General features: G+C 42.1%; 3 protein-coding genes across 4 annotated transcripts in view; all 3 read right to left on the bottom strand.

Annotated features, from left to right (window-relative positions):
- Positions 1–6003, bottom strand: part of tab1 (TGF-beta activated kinase 1/MAP3K7 binding protein 1) — a 29184-nt gene extending 23181 nt beyond the window's left edge. For both annotated transcript variants that reach the window (XM_080759411.1, XM_080759412.1), the window contains exons 1-3: positions 5961–6003; positions 4268–4401; positions 3673–3826 (exon numbers count right to left, since the gene is read on the bottom strand). In XM_080759411.1, the coding sequence (XP_080615537.1) occupies positions 3673–3826; positions 4268–4401; positions 5961–5993 (321 nt within the window). In that variant the 5' untranslated portion in view covers positions 5994–6003. The remainder of the gene's footprint in view (positions 1–3672; positions 3827–4267; positions 4402–5960) is intronic.
- Positions 6004–7493: 1490 nt separating this feature from the next.
- On the bottom strand, positions 7494–7860 carry LOC308310077 (large ribosomal subunit protein uL29-like; the record flags this gene model as incomplete). Its single annotated transcript, XM_080756142.1, has 1 exon — positions 7494–7860. The coding sequence occupies one exon, from the start codon at positions 7858–7860 to the stop codon at positions 7495–7497; it is 366 nt and encodes a 121-aa protein (XP_080612268.1). The 3' UTR covers position 7494.
- A 3431-nt stretch (positions 7861–11291) lies between these two features.
- Positions 11292–14640, bottom strand: part of syngr1b (synaptogyrin 1b) — a 33673-nt gene continuing 30324 nt past the window's right edge. Inside the window, exon 4 of the mRNA XM_080760085.1 lies at positions 11292–13621. Coding sequence (XP_080616211.1) covers positions 13391–13621 — 231 coding nt within the window. The 3' untranslated portion in view covers positions 11292–13390. The remainder of the gene's footprint in view (positions 13622–14640) is intronic.

Here is a 14640-nt window from a genome sequence, read left to right as displayed (position 1 = left end):
GTGGTGTGGTTTTGCGGTAAATCACTTAGTTTTCACCAGTGATTTCATCCAAAGTCCCCTCATTTACACAAACACTATATGAACAACTGATATCTGAAAAGAAAAAAATTCAAAAAATAAGTGATTTAGCGCAAAACCCTCACACGGTGGACCCGGGATGGAGTTATGACATTTTCACCTGTACAGTACCACTCGTTCTGTGATATACCGGTATCAGTTTAAGTTAAGAAAATACCTAGACCAGAATTATATTTTAATGAAAGAGGTCATTAAATAACATAGTTTAAAAGTTCAATAACAACAATACAAAATAATGCAATCTTTTCAGGGACATGTCATACCAGTGTCATGATTATGATTCTAAACAAGAGAAATACCGGTATATTAAAATGTTGGCTCAGTTTGTTTGTAGTAAATAAGAGATTGATTTTAATAACTTCGATACAATACTATAATAATTTATATTGAGATTCCACGGTATGATACTGGTAAACCATATAAAACTGCATAAAATAAACATGCACGCCCATGTTAGTAGATGATGTGCATACATTAGTGATGCACCGAATATTCGGCCGCAGAAAATATTCGGCAGAAAATGGCTAAAAAAGCATTTTCGGCCTATTCGGTTTCGGCCTGAATAGGCAGAAAATATATCACCGAATAGTGTATGCAATTAATGCATTCAAATGAGCTGAATAAATGTTTTATGGACCCATAACAGTGACTATTATTGAAGTTAAGTTTTGCCATAACCATAAATCAGGTAGCTTTAAGGTACGGCAATGACAGCAATGGTAGGCAAAAATATATATAATATTAAATAGGGATGCACCGAAAGGGAAATTCTTGGCCGAAACCGAATACCGAATATAGGAAACAGTTGGCCGAAAACCGAATACCGAATAGCCGAATATATCTTTGTTGTAAAGCTACCTGATTATGGCAAAAGACATGATTATGGCAAAACCTAACTTAAATAATAAACACTTATGGGTCCATTAAAAAACATCTAAATAATTGGAGGCTTTGTGATTAATTAATCTCAATTAATCACATTTTAATCGCATATCAATAGGCCTATTTGACCTGAGCAGTGAGCTTTTTTTTCTACATAAGCATATGCAATAAAACCAAGTAGTAATAATAATAGTGATAATATTATTTATATAAAGCTTCTCTGAGTACTTAAAGACACTTTTCAAGGAGAACATGAGAAAACAAATAAAAACAACTTTATTTGAGAAAAACTAAGACTATGGAATAAAATAAATTAAAGTGGAATGAGATAGCAATATTCCAGAGGTGGGTTTGAATTAATACGTGGTGGCATGTCTCTGAGTTTTGGGAAGTGCATCGTTTTGACAGGTCTGCCTGCTCATGTGAACAGTGAAACCCTGACCATTAAACACGGGCAGAAGCAACGATACAGTCTATCATTCATTGTTAAAGCTCCAAATGATATTCCCATTCGTCTTTGTGTCTGCCCGTGTAAACGCAGCAGCGAGTGTGAGGGGTTGGGGAACGGATGGAAAGTACTAGTGTTAAAACTAACGTTAGCTCCCATGCTAGCTACTAGCTTCCCTCGTCAACAGTACACCACCACAGATCGGGTGGAAGCTGCTAATATCACGTTGCTTGTGCCCGTGGATGGGACATAAGATTTAGAAGGCTATGGAATCGTGGATGAAAGCACAGATGTGTGGATCTGCCTGTGCATTCCGTGACTGCTGCTCGTGTGTTGTGTTGCCTGCGACTGTCGCTGGCTGCAGGCTGCTGAATGATGCATAGTTAAAGAGCGTCATAAGCATGCGCCCTTCCTGCGCTGAAAGTAGCAGATCTACAAGCTATCTACCCGTCGCAATGCACAGCGCGTTGGGCTTGTACATCTGTGTTTTCCTCGCAGTTTAGTTCGATTCACAACTTTAGGACCACTACTACTATTCGGTGATATTTTTCGGCTTATTTGAGCCGAAACCGAATAGGCCGAAAATACATTTTTAGCCATTTTCGGCCGAATATTTTCGGTGGCCGAATTTTCGGTGCATCCCTAATATTAAATATATTCGGATATTCAGTATTCGGTTTTCGGCCAACTGTTTCTTATATTCGGTTTCAGCCAAGAATTTCCCTTTCGGTGCATCCCTAGCATACATATTCTTTTTTTTTGCGGCTTACGCCTTTTTATTGGTTTTTTGAAGGGACAGACAGTAGGCTGACAGGAAACGGGAGAGAGATGGGGGGGAAGACATGCAGTAAAGGAATACTGGAGAACTCGGGTCGCCGACTCTTCTTCATCTTTGCCGAGATTTCTTCCCCTTTCGCCGACTCTTCGTCACTTTCCGGTCCGAGTTCTGTCTGAGAACTCGGACGGAAAGTGACGAAGAGTCGCCGAAACGGGAAGAAATCTCGGCACTGGAGCGCGCATCTAGCTACTGCAATGCTGCATGATGATCATGCACGCTGATCAGACAGCAGATCAATAAAAGCATGCAAAAGCATTCAGCTTTCACAAGTGTGCCCATATAGAGAAGGAAAATAATTAAGAATTCGGTGGCATTTCTCTCAGTCCCTGTCGCAGGGTAAACAAAACGTCATATAGCACATGGCTAATTGTACCGTGCCAGGGAGGAGGAGGAGGCGGAGCGGCTGTAACTTTCTCCAGGCCAATAATGGATTTAATCATTCAATCAATCAACTGTCACTCGCTTTTAGTTTTGACTAACGCAAGCGCAAAGCAAAGCTATTGCTGCGCTGTGCAGAAGAGCCATTGAAGTTGAAGTGAATGCGCAAGATTTGCGACATTGAGGGGGGCAGAAAACTGAGCGCTCGAGCACTGTTCATGCAGCCTGGAGTTCAGAGGAGTGGGACTATAGCTGGAGTTTGATAGTTGAGATTGTAGAGCTTGTAGATCTGTCTGTTTTTGCAGCTCCGGTGTCAGGGTAACAATAAGAAAAAATTATAGGCAGAGATGAAGTGAAGTTGAACAGCCAAGCAGCAGCAAGCTACACTACGATAAGCTAACATCACCACCACCATGGCTGGTGTTGTGTTAGCTTAGCAGCTAAGCCTTAGCTTCTTGCAATGCTATAGCGTTCTCACTGCGGTCTCACGGTGCAGGCACTGTGGGCTGCTGCTTGGAGAGGAGAGGCTACAGGCGGCTCAGCTGCTATGACCAAATTGATTGTGTGCAAAATGACAACTGTTTTAAAGTATTGTACAGTGACAACTATTGAAACTTTATTGTAAACAAACACTGCGGTCCACCCAGCTCCACCCCCCTGGCTACAGCAGGCAGCCAGCAGTGAGCCTGAGCACCGCGTCGAGCGTTGTTTCCTTCCTTGAAAATGATCATTATCATCGCTCCCGTTGACTTTCAGTGCCCCGAAACGTGGAGAATATTCGGCAGAATCTGAAGAAGAGTCGTCGCGCGGCGAATCTTCTTAAGAGTCTGCCGAATATTCTCCACGGTTTGCCGACTTGTCTTGAGAAGTCGGCAAAAAGGGTAAATCCGCCGAGTGTTCTTGTTACCCAGTAAAGGCCGTGTCGGGCTCGGGAGTCGAACCCGCGGCACACTGCGACTGGATTACCAGTCGGGTGACCAGACGGTTACGCCACCGCCTGGGCCTGCATACATATTCTTTGCACACACACACACACACACCCCTCTACCTGTGTAAGAATCCGGCGGACATCACTGTCCGTGTGACTGGAGTTGAGTTGCCCCAGTAGGAGTTCGGCCGTCAGACACTGAGAAACAAAATTGGCCACTCTGCTGCCGTCGTAACCATTGAAGACCCCATACAGGAAGCAGCCATCCTCAGCTCTGATTGGTGGAGAGGAAACGAGGCAGACAAAAATACTCACAACTCAGCAGTACTGCAAATTCGGCTTTGCTTGATTATTGGGAAAGTTACTAGGGGTGAAAAGATACAGTAACTGCATCGAAAGACGAAAAAAAACAATAATTGGAAGATGGGTTTCTGAACTGCCCACAGACACAGACATTAGTGAGGACCAATTAAATGAAGTTAGGTTGAAAAGTGATGAAGTCGTCCTTTAACTGTATCTATTGTCATTGTATGCCATGTCAATGATGCCATATGCATTAATATACACTGTCCACCTCAAATAAACAAATACAGTACACGATGTAAGGTACATCGGACAGTGTCTTTCTGTATGACAACATAATTAGCACTGTAACATAATGGTCCACTGACTCCACTCCATTCCATAGGTGTTGCTACAGGCCAAAGTATCTCACCTCACAAATCTGAAGTGGCCATCTTCGTTGGGATGGCTCTGGGTGCCTTTTCCGTCTGAACCGTACACGCAGTTGGGTGCGGTGCCAACTCCACACATCTGACACAGTGGGAGGGCATCTGTCCAACTCTGATGCTGCAAACCACAACACACAAAGTCACAAACAAGGCTTGTTTCTCTTTGCCAGAAAGAATAATTAAATTCAATTGAATCAATTCAATGACAGAGTGATCAAGTCCAAGACCAACAGATTCAGTAACAGCTTCTATCCCACAGGCCACAGCGGTAGTTGCACTCAATGCTGCTAAAAAATGATCCGTTACTGCGACACTTTTAGTTTTTTTATCTGCTATCTTAAAGTACAATAAGGGTTTGTTGTGCGATAACAGATGAAATTACATGTTTGTGCATGCTGCTGGGGTTGTGCAATAACAAGAAGTCATGTGTGTTTTGTTTTAGCTTGTATATGTTGTTTTGTGATATAATGCACTGATTAGTTGGCACTTTTAATTTCGTTGTACACGTTGCAATGACAAATAAAGATCTATCTATCTATCTATCTATCTATGACGGACAGTGTCATTGTACTGTGTGAATGTCAATTGATTGACTGGCTGAATACTTTATTAACACGTTGGAAACTGTACGGCAGCGCAGCACGTCAAGTCGTCAACACAACAGTGCCATTGTGACACTGTGTTGACAATCACACTTGACATCAGCTAATTATGATCTCAATTTCAATTCGATTTCAATTAAATTATCTTTAAATTATTAGAATGGTACTTTATCATACAACTGGCAACTATTATGATACATGCATATATATATACACACACACACAATTACACACACACACACACACACACACACACACACACACAGAGTATATATATATATATATACACACCTTTTTTCCCAGCTAATGTGAAGCAATAATATATTATTTTAAATCCATAATTCTCTCTTTGATGTAATGGACTGCACTCCAAACTCATTTGCTATTTGAGGTTGATGTGCAGCTGACAAACTACATTGTGAAAGACAGCTATTATACTGAAAGGCGAAAGCTACAGGGAATGTTAGATAAGCAAGCCAATTAAGTACTGTAGCTTGTTATTCAAGCTAAACTACAAACACTACTGGTGAAGGTTTTACAGAATATATTGATCAAAGTAGTTTACTATTGTTACACACTTGTTACACATTAATTCTTCATTGACTGCATCAATCTAATCGTCCTGAAAGCAGTAGTGTAACACCTTTTATCTTTTGATTCAGCCTGTTACCATAGATTTGTTTACAAAACCATACGTTAAACTTTAGTTCCTGGTTTGACAGCCAGGCTAATGTAACTGTCTAACTCAAATTAAATAATCTAAGTAACGTCCCTGTTTGGTTGCGTACAGTGTCGATCTTGGTTATAGGCCTATAATTACATTGAAACAAGGTTAAGACAGATGATCACTGACACTTTTAGAAAGTGACAGCTGATTAAACTAAACCACGTTAGCATATTAGCTTATGTAGCATCATCGTACGCTACAGAACACACCAGAGGACAACAGCCGTACCACGGTGTACGAAATGGGTCAACGGGTGTATACTGTATAGTGAAGACATTCACCATCTATAACCAAATATGATATGCGTTGAAGGGAAATTAATTCATGAATGGTTTATGTTTTTCTTACGCTCTGCATTAGGCTCCTTCGCTGAGCAGCCATCTTGGATGGAACGCTACTGTAACGTTTCAAGGGGGTCAACTGTGCGCATTGTTTGCGCAAATTCTGTCATCATATCGTGTCTGTTGGACTTATGCAAAGTTATGCTTCAAATGGTATGGTTGAAATTTTAATCATATTTATGTGGTTACAATTATTTCACACATATCATAAATGTATCGTAAATACGAAACCTATTAAAAAGAAACATTGAAACAAGTTCAAACAACCATGATTTACAGAATTTGACACTCCACATAACCTGCTGCATTTGATTTATTTGGCTGTAGCGCCATCTTGTGGTCAGACAACGATATGCTGAATCTCCAAATAAACAATGTATATAGTAAAAAATTGCTGATCTACAAGCTCAAACTACGACCTGTTGCTAATTCTTTTTTGGAATCCTGAATTATTTTTAGCTACCGGTATTTCTGAATTGGAATCCTGAAAATTAACATTTTTATTTCATTTCAAATACATTAAATGTTCTTATGTTAACTTTATGAACTTAAATGCAAATACATTGGACATAAAAAACTAGTAGTCATTAAGCTACTAATATAGACTGAAGTAATTAAAGCGGGTCATGCTTGCATGTTTGGAATTGTAACAGCTGAAATCATCATTAAGCATTCAGCACCAGTAAGACGCGCAAACGCGGGAATATTTGGGTACATATTTGGGTTTTGGACGTATAGCTGCTTTGGGGACTCCTTATATGGTTATGGCTGAGTCATGGTGACACAAATCACTCAGCTCCATATATGGGCACAAAAGCGGGACAGACAGACACACAGACAGACAGACATGATCTGCTAGGTCTCATAGTAAGTGCTCACTGTATTCGCAATTAAGACTGTTGCAGACCCCTGCAATAAGTGAAGGTCGGGGACAAATGTGGCCCCTAGGCCGCCAGTTGATATTAACCTGTGGGCCGCATTAAGTGAAGGTCGGGACAAATGTGGCCCCTAGGCCGCCAGTTGATATTAACCTGCGGGCCGCAGGTAGCCCATGTATGGGATAGGGGATACATCAGTGGTTGTGGCCTATAGAACTGGCCCTCACCTCCAGCTCTTTGACGGCGTCCGTTTTCGTGCATCTCCTGTATCCTCTTCCATCTCTCTGTCATCAACTCACTTAATTTACAGTTATTATAATCTCACGCTATGTCCAGATTCAACTTTCCCGCAAGTCGCAGCAAAGTATTACCAATCTTGTACACCATTGCTCACCATTGATACAAAAAAATAAACTCCACACGTGAAATGCCACTGTTGAGGAGAAACCCCAGCTCAGCTGCTGTTTATTGAATTCATGAACATTTACATGCCTTCCTGAGAGGGAGAGAGAGAGAAAAAGGAAAGTTCCACGGGTCTGGTCGCTTGCAGAAAAGTTTACAGATAAAGAAGGACGGACAGGCTGAACTATTTTGACTGACAAAGAGTCATGTTTTTATTTAAACTTTTAACCATGACACAATACAGTACAATATTTAACCATTTTAAGCTTTGGCTGCGAATTTGCGCATAGAGTACAGGAGGTCCTTCTTCTGCTGCTTCCTGGTCTTGAGGCTGGCCTCGTGTTTGGTGAGCTGGCGACGGATAGCTCTGGTCTTCTTGGGCCTCAGGTCCAGGGGCTTGTACTTCTTGCCCTTGTAGAACTTCCGGAGGTTCTCTTTCTGTGTCTGGTTGATGACGGTCAGGACCCGGGCAATAGATTTGCGGACGCCGCAGATCTTGGAGAGTTTGGAGGCAGCTCCGCCCGTCACTTTGGCAACACGAAGCTGGGACAGCTCGTTCTTCAGGTCGTCCAGCTGTTTCAACAGCTCTTCCTTCTTCTTGCCCCTCAGATCTCTCGCCTTAGCCATGTTGCCCCGTTGGAAAGCGCTCTCAGTAGAACTGTCAAACACCGACTGAAGAGGAAGCTCTCTGTGCCGACTAGTTGAATGTTCACGAGCGCCTGATTGTGTCGGGAATGCCCAAATATGGAGTGTTGTGAGGTCAGAACAGGCCAGCTCCATATATGGACGATGGGCAGGGACCCGGTCCAGAGCCCGGGCAGAGGCCTTTTTTGGGCGGTTCTGGACAACCGTGGGTCCGACCTGTTGAATTTGAAGTGGGTGGGGCTGACGGTTCTCAAGTTACGTGGATTACAGTTACACACACACACACACACAATTTACAATTTACAATTTAGGCATTTAGCAGACGCTCTTAATCCAGAGCGACTTACATTAAGCAAGAACAAAAGCATGGGAATACATCACATAAAGACATTTATCATGAAACATGCGTAGCTAAGAAAGTAACAGTGGAATATCTATAATGAAACTATACATATAAGCTATACATCTATACTACTATGCTACACATATGTACTATGACGTGCTATGACTACTAGAATTGCTATCTAATGGGGTGGGGTAAGTGCTATGGGCCATGATGGAGTCTGAAAAGGTGGGTTTTCAGACTGCGGCGGAAGATTGGGAGTGATGCTGCAGTTCTGACTGCAATGGGAAGTGCATTCCACAGTTTTGGAGCCAGAAGGGAGAAGAGTTTGGGACGTGTGGAGCGTTGTCCCGGCGTTTTTAGTGAGGGTACTTCCAGCTTCCCTGCGTTGGCTGATCTGAGTGAGCGGGAGGGTTTGTAGGGTTCGATCATACTTGCAAGATATGGGGGAGCCATACCTTTGGTTGCTTTGAATGCCAGCATCAGGGTTTTGTATTCTGTGCGGGCAGCGACCGGGAGCCAGTGGAGGGAGCGGAGCAGGGGGGAGACATGTGAGAATTTTGGCTGGTTGAAGACCAAGCGAGCTGCAGCATTTTGGATCAGCTGGAGAGGCTTAAGTGCACATGCTGGTAGGCCAGTAAGGAGGGAGTTACAATAGTCAAGTTTTGACAAGACTGTTGTCTGGATTAGGAGCTGGGCTGATTCCTGGGTGAGGAACGGTCTAATTCGTCGTATGTTATAGAGTGTGAACCTACAGGATCGAGTGACAGCTGTGATGTGAGTTTTGAACGAGAGCTGACTGTCCAGGACAACACCAAGATTCCTGGCACACACACACACACACACACAGACAGAGACTTGGTGGGTGGATAGATATAGATACAAGTATACTCTATAGGCTACCACACGCACTCGTACTTATAGTACAATAAATTGACCCTTACCAGAGTTTATAAATAAGTGTAGATTTGGGTACCAGAATATCAAATGGGGCTCAGTCCGTGGCCTAATGCATTATCCAACTGGAGGTCCTTGAAGTTGAAAATCTGTGTTCTATAGTGGTGGTTGAACAAACTCCTCTGAGGATGCAGCTCTGTTGTGCATGGAACTATAAATATTGGGATAGACTCAGGATTTCAAGGGCCTTAATATAATATCTGCCATAATGTGCAAGAAACCCCATTGGTTTTAGTGCAAAGTACTCTGAAAGCAAGACACTGTGTGTGTGTGTGTGTGTGTGTGTGTGTGTGTGTGTGTGTGTGTGTGTGTGTGTGTGTGTCTGGAATCAATATGTGGTCCGAGCTAAAAACACCAAAGCACCAAAAACTATATACTTATAAATGTACCAATAAAATACAGTGATATTAATAAAGTGCAGAGGTGCCTATATAGCATAAAAAATAAATGAGCCGACCACGCCCCTTTTTAAGAGGTCTGGTCCTCTATTAAAATAATATGAATATAAAAACAAGGCATCACAGGTTCGTAGACAACTTCAGTTATAAAAGGCAAACTTAAAACAGGCCGATTTGAATGAACAAATACTTTTATTACACTAAAAACAATAATTCTTAAAATGTCCTTATGTGCAAATTGGGCCAACAGGGGGGAATTCAGTCCATGAGGGGATCTCCATGGGCTTCTTTCTTCTTGGTGTATTCTTCTATGTGAATATACAAGGAGAATCCGCCAGTACATCTGTTCCACAATAATTTACTCTAGTGATGGTTCCACAGATAGGTTGGCAACACTACAGAGCAGGTACTTACAGACAGCCCAGGTTTTACCCTGGGCCCTTCTGATGATGGCGTGTAGTGTTGCGGCCTCTACGCTCTCCTCTGTCCATGGCCAAGTTCACCCAGCTGAACTTGGACTCTGAGGAGTCGTCTCGTCTTCTCCCCTCACCTCTGGGCAGCCTCCCCTCACCTCTGGGCAGCCTCCCCTCACCTCTGGGCAGCCTCCCCTCACTTCTGGGCAGCCGCCCCGCCGCCCCGCCACCCCCCCCCCCCCACGGCAAGGGGCGCAAACTCTGGAGGTCGTGGCGCTTATAGAGTTGAGGGACACTGGCCCCCCACGGGGGTCGTGGTCGTGGCACTTGCAGCCCTTCTCGTGTCGACAACTCGACATCATGGCTACCACTGGCCCCCGGCTGCATCTTGGCAGGTCACTGCCCTCTCCACACCCTCCTTCAACCTTCCTTCTGGTTCTGTATAGCTAGCCCTCTTTCCTGCTTCTGTTCCTCTCTCCCTGTTCCTTTTGCCAGCCTCAATATATAGGGCTCCTGATTGCTGGCCACGCCCATTCCCAGGTGCAAGTCAGTCAGTCACTCAGCTGCAGGTCCTTAGTGAGTTATGGTAGCCAGTCAGTGGAAAAATAAAGTTATAACAAATCATGCAGTTCAAACAGAAATAAATAAGCTAAATAATAAAGTAAAATCACTCGACAATAATCTCACTTAACAACAAAACAAAATCATAAAACACAGCAAATACAATAAACCAAAACACGGCTCACAAATACACTTTTTTATCTTGGCATTATAGCAACACTAGACCCATAGTGCAACCCCATGTGTAGTGGTAGTATACTGCCACCTGGTGTTCAAAAATCACCTACTTGTAGTTACAATAACTATTGCTGCACTATTGTAACAAACAATACAGAAATCCATGAAACCGCCACCTAGTTTACTAATGTATTACTTTTTACTTTTTTACCTGGCTGCCAAGTAGACAGTGAAAATAAGTATTTTACTAATCAGAACATAATTAGTGAAATGATTGAAATTGAATATCAATTATGAAGTCTGAATTAATAATCTGCCAAAGAATGTCTTATAAAATAAATTAATGGTTATGGATATCTTTGACTAGATTTTTCAAATGATCCCTTGATCTATACCTCAAAGGCCCAATGTGATCTGGACTGGTAGATCAGAAATTAATAGGTATAGTTGCCCACATGTGCAGTAACAAATGTATACATCAACACAAATTATGCTTTTGTCAGTATTTCTTTTATTTGTATTGGTTAAAATTCAACACATCAAAAACATACATTTGTACACCATATTTTTTTTCTTCCTTTTATTTATTTGTTTAGCCTATTGTTATTATTATTAATAATAATAATATATTTTTATACTTTGATTTTACTGGAACTCACAGAGAAACGTCACACAATCCTACATCTATTGATATAATTATATATACTATGTTATTTGATAGTTTGGTCACATTTTTGTTTCAGTGTTTTTCATAGTAATTATTATTATTCCAAAATAAAAACATCTCCGTACTCTGAAAGCAACATGGACGATGAGGCAAGGATGAACTTACCACTTTATCTGGTCACAATAACACTAAATTAATACAATAGGCCATATACTTTTAGTTTTTTTTATTTTGTACAGAACTAGCATAATGCCCTAAAATAAAGCCATATTCTTGTTTTCCACACACACCCCTATATTGAATTACAGATTTACATATATTTATAGAGAGAGATATTTCACGTCAGAAATTGGAGTGATGCAATGTCCATATTTGATCATAATATTCAGTGGTGTCAGATTAGGTCCATCCTGCATAAATTCCTCTACTTGTCAAAAAAACAAACATAAATGAATAGATAAAATTCCTGCAGCTTGTTAATATTCTTTCATAGACCTACTGGTCTGAAATATATGAGATAGTACTTGTGTTTCAGTGGGTACTAGCCTTAGAGTATAAGGTACTAGCCCACTGCAAGCCAGCATTAAGATATTACCTGTGACAAACACAAGTGTTGTTCGCGGTCGTACGTGCGAGGGCAAAAAGAAGATGAAATAATTGAGCTATATTTCTGCTGTAAGGCTAGAGAAAGGTAACTGTGATACTATGCGTTGGGTACAATATGTGTTGCTCTGTGTTAGTTAAATTTAGCTTGGCAGTCAACACTAAGGCAACAGTCAAGGAAAAAAAGTGTGTTCGTCTGACAAACAAGAAACACATTAGTCTCACAGCTTCCATATACTCTCTCACACCCAAAGAAAGAAAAGCTTAAGACATTAAAGGCAGATTTATACTTCTCCATATGAAGAAGTATAAATTAGGTTTAATTGTCCTTATTAACACGCTCCTGTGTTAGGTTCAAATATTCAAAACAAAGCTACTTAGGCTATTGCCTACATTTCTGCGGATTATCGCCTGATATGCAACAGCAGTTGTCTTGCCTGGGCAGATATGAACTATAATGCACCACTGACTGTAGGACTTCTGTCAACTGTCTGAAACTAGTTTATGTTCTAAATCTCAACCATTGTGCTGTGTATGTTTGCTTTTATATGTGTCTGTGTGTGTAGTGTACAGTACGCGACGCGTGCGTTCTTGCCTGTCCATGTGTTTGTCTGTGTTTTGATGCTGATCCTGGTCAGATAGCATGGCAATAGATGACCTCAGAGGATGAAGGCAATGTGGTCACAAGCAACGATCTTAACACGGCGACCCGTCTTCCTAACCCCCGTTTATACTTTGTTTGTACGACGGTGTGGATTGCCAAAAATAGCCAATCTATAAGATCGTCACACGTCGCGGAAAGTAACACATTGTGAGCTTATAGATTGGCTCTATTTGGCGTGTGACACACCAACCTAATACAGAGCATAAACTGGGCATTACACCAACCCCTCCCCAACAAAACTCTCCCTGGCACTTAACTCCCCAAATCCTAAACATGGATTGTACATCCCTCTATTCTATCTCCAGTACAGATGAAAATCAACTTCTTCTGGCTACCGACTGACCGACTCCTGAAGTAATTATAATCTTTAAACCTTTATACTGTATGTTATGGGTGAAGTTGCCCAAAACCTCGGACTAGAAATCTAGCTTCCATCGTTTTTGTACTATAGCAGTGGTTCTCAAAGTGGGGCTCAGGGTTCCTTGAAGGGGTTCCACATGGACCCTTACAGGTCTATATAACTCAAGTGTACAAATGGAACCAAATGGACCCGTACAGGGTCCATTTGGTTCCATTTGTGCAGTCTCAGAGTAATGGAGCTGGAGAACCACCGTACTATAACAATCAGTGGAGCAATCGCAAACAAAACGTTCAAACCCTAATCCAGTGTCTACGGGCCACTTCACCCTTCCCTTCTCTTATAACTCTACTTCCCCCCAGCCCACCCTCTCAGTAGTCCTGATTCTGGTAGCCACCGGTGCCATCAAAGGCCCCTTCGCTGTTGGCCTGCACTCCTCCCGGGCTCTCCGTGTCTTCACCTCCGGTGTATGAGGAGTAGGGGGCTCCTCCTTCTCCTCCTGCTGCCGCTGGGTCCTGGCTGGGGTCTGTGTACTCCTGTGAGAACAGGGCCGAGTCGGCCCCCAGCTTGTACCTCTGGAAACCCAGGAATGACTGAACAGCCTTGGTGGATGAATGGGGATGAATGGAGGGATAGACAGAAGGTGCCGGAAGCAGACACGAAGACAGAAGCCAAGTGCAGGAGGATGGGTGGGTCGAATATATGGGTGGATGGATAGGTCGGTGGGCGTGTGGTTTGGTGGGTGGATGGATAGATGAATGGATAGAGGAATGGAACAGATATGGATAAAAGAATAGATTGGAAACAGGGTACGTGAGCAGGTTTAAGAAGGTATTATGGCAGAGATGTTGGGAGTTTAACAAGAAAAGTTGGAAAGAGAGAGAGAACAAAGAGAGAGAAGCAGAAGTTGATTAGTTGGCAAGAAAGTTGGCAAAGCTTATTAGATATTAGCTTCAGCCATTAAAGACGTACAGTATGTTAGTTCTCATATAAGAAAGATGCATTTTATCTTCTCTTTGTGGCTCTAAAAGATTTGCCACTTTGAACTATACCGGATAAAGATACACTGCAATTAAGCTGTGGCGGTGTTCATGATCAAACAAGCGATACACAGCACTGTCAAACAAAACACCACACATCTCACTGTGTAGAGATAATTAGAGGTCTTTCAACATAAAATAAATAGAGAGAGAGAGAGAGAGAGAGAGAGAGAGAGAGAGAGAGAGAGAGAGATTTTCAGATGACAATCCTGTTGATTTAAGGGCATAGTGTCCATTCATTTGCACCAGGATGCTGCTTCATAATTATTTGCTCTTCAGATGTACTGGTTTGTCTAAACCAGTTTTCTGGTACAGGGCCCATTGAAAACCTGATGTCATATGGGTGGGCTGTATGGCGATCAATGGAATCAATGGAACATAGTAGGGATGTGCCGATGAGACATTTTGGCTGATTCGGCTATTCAATATAATGAATTGCTGTTATGGCCGATAACCGATATTACGGATGTCAATATGATCTCATTCCGTATTAAAAAATTATAAAAATTCTGAAAAATACATGTAACAGGGTGTCTGCACTGCAGGCTTAGGCAAGTCAGATTTAACTTACTGTAAATACC

This window comes from Protomyctophum bolini, assembly GCF_963924005.1.
Source record: "Protomyctophum bolini genome assembly, chromosome: 3".
Classification (NCBI taxonomy): domain Eukaryota; kingdom Metazoa; phylum Chordata; class Actinopteri; order Myctophiformes; family Myctophidae; genus Protomyctophum; species Protomyctophum bolini.
The sequence above is the reverse complement of the archived record's forward strand: the minus strand, read 5'-3'. Positions and strand labels throughout refer to the sequence as shown.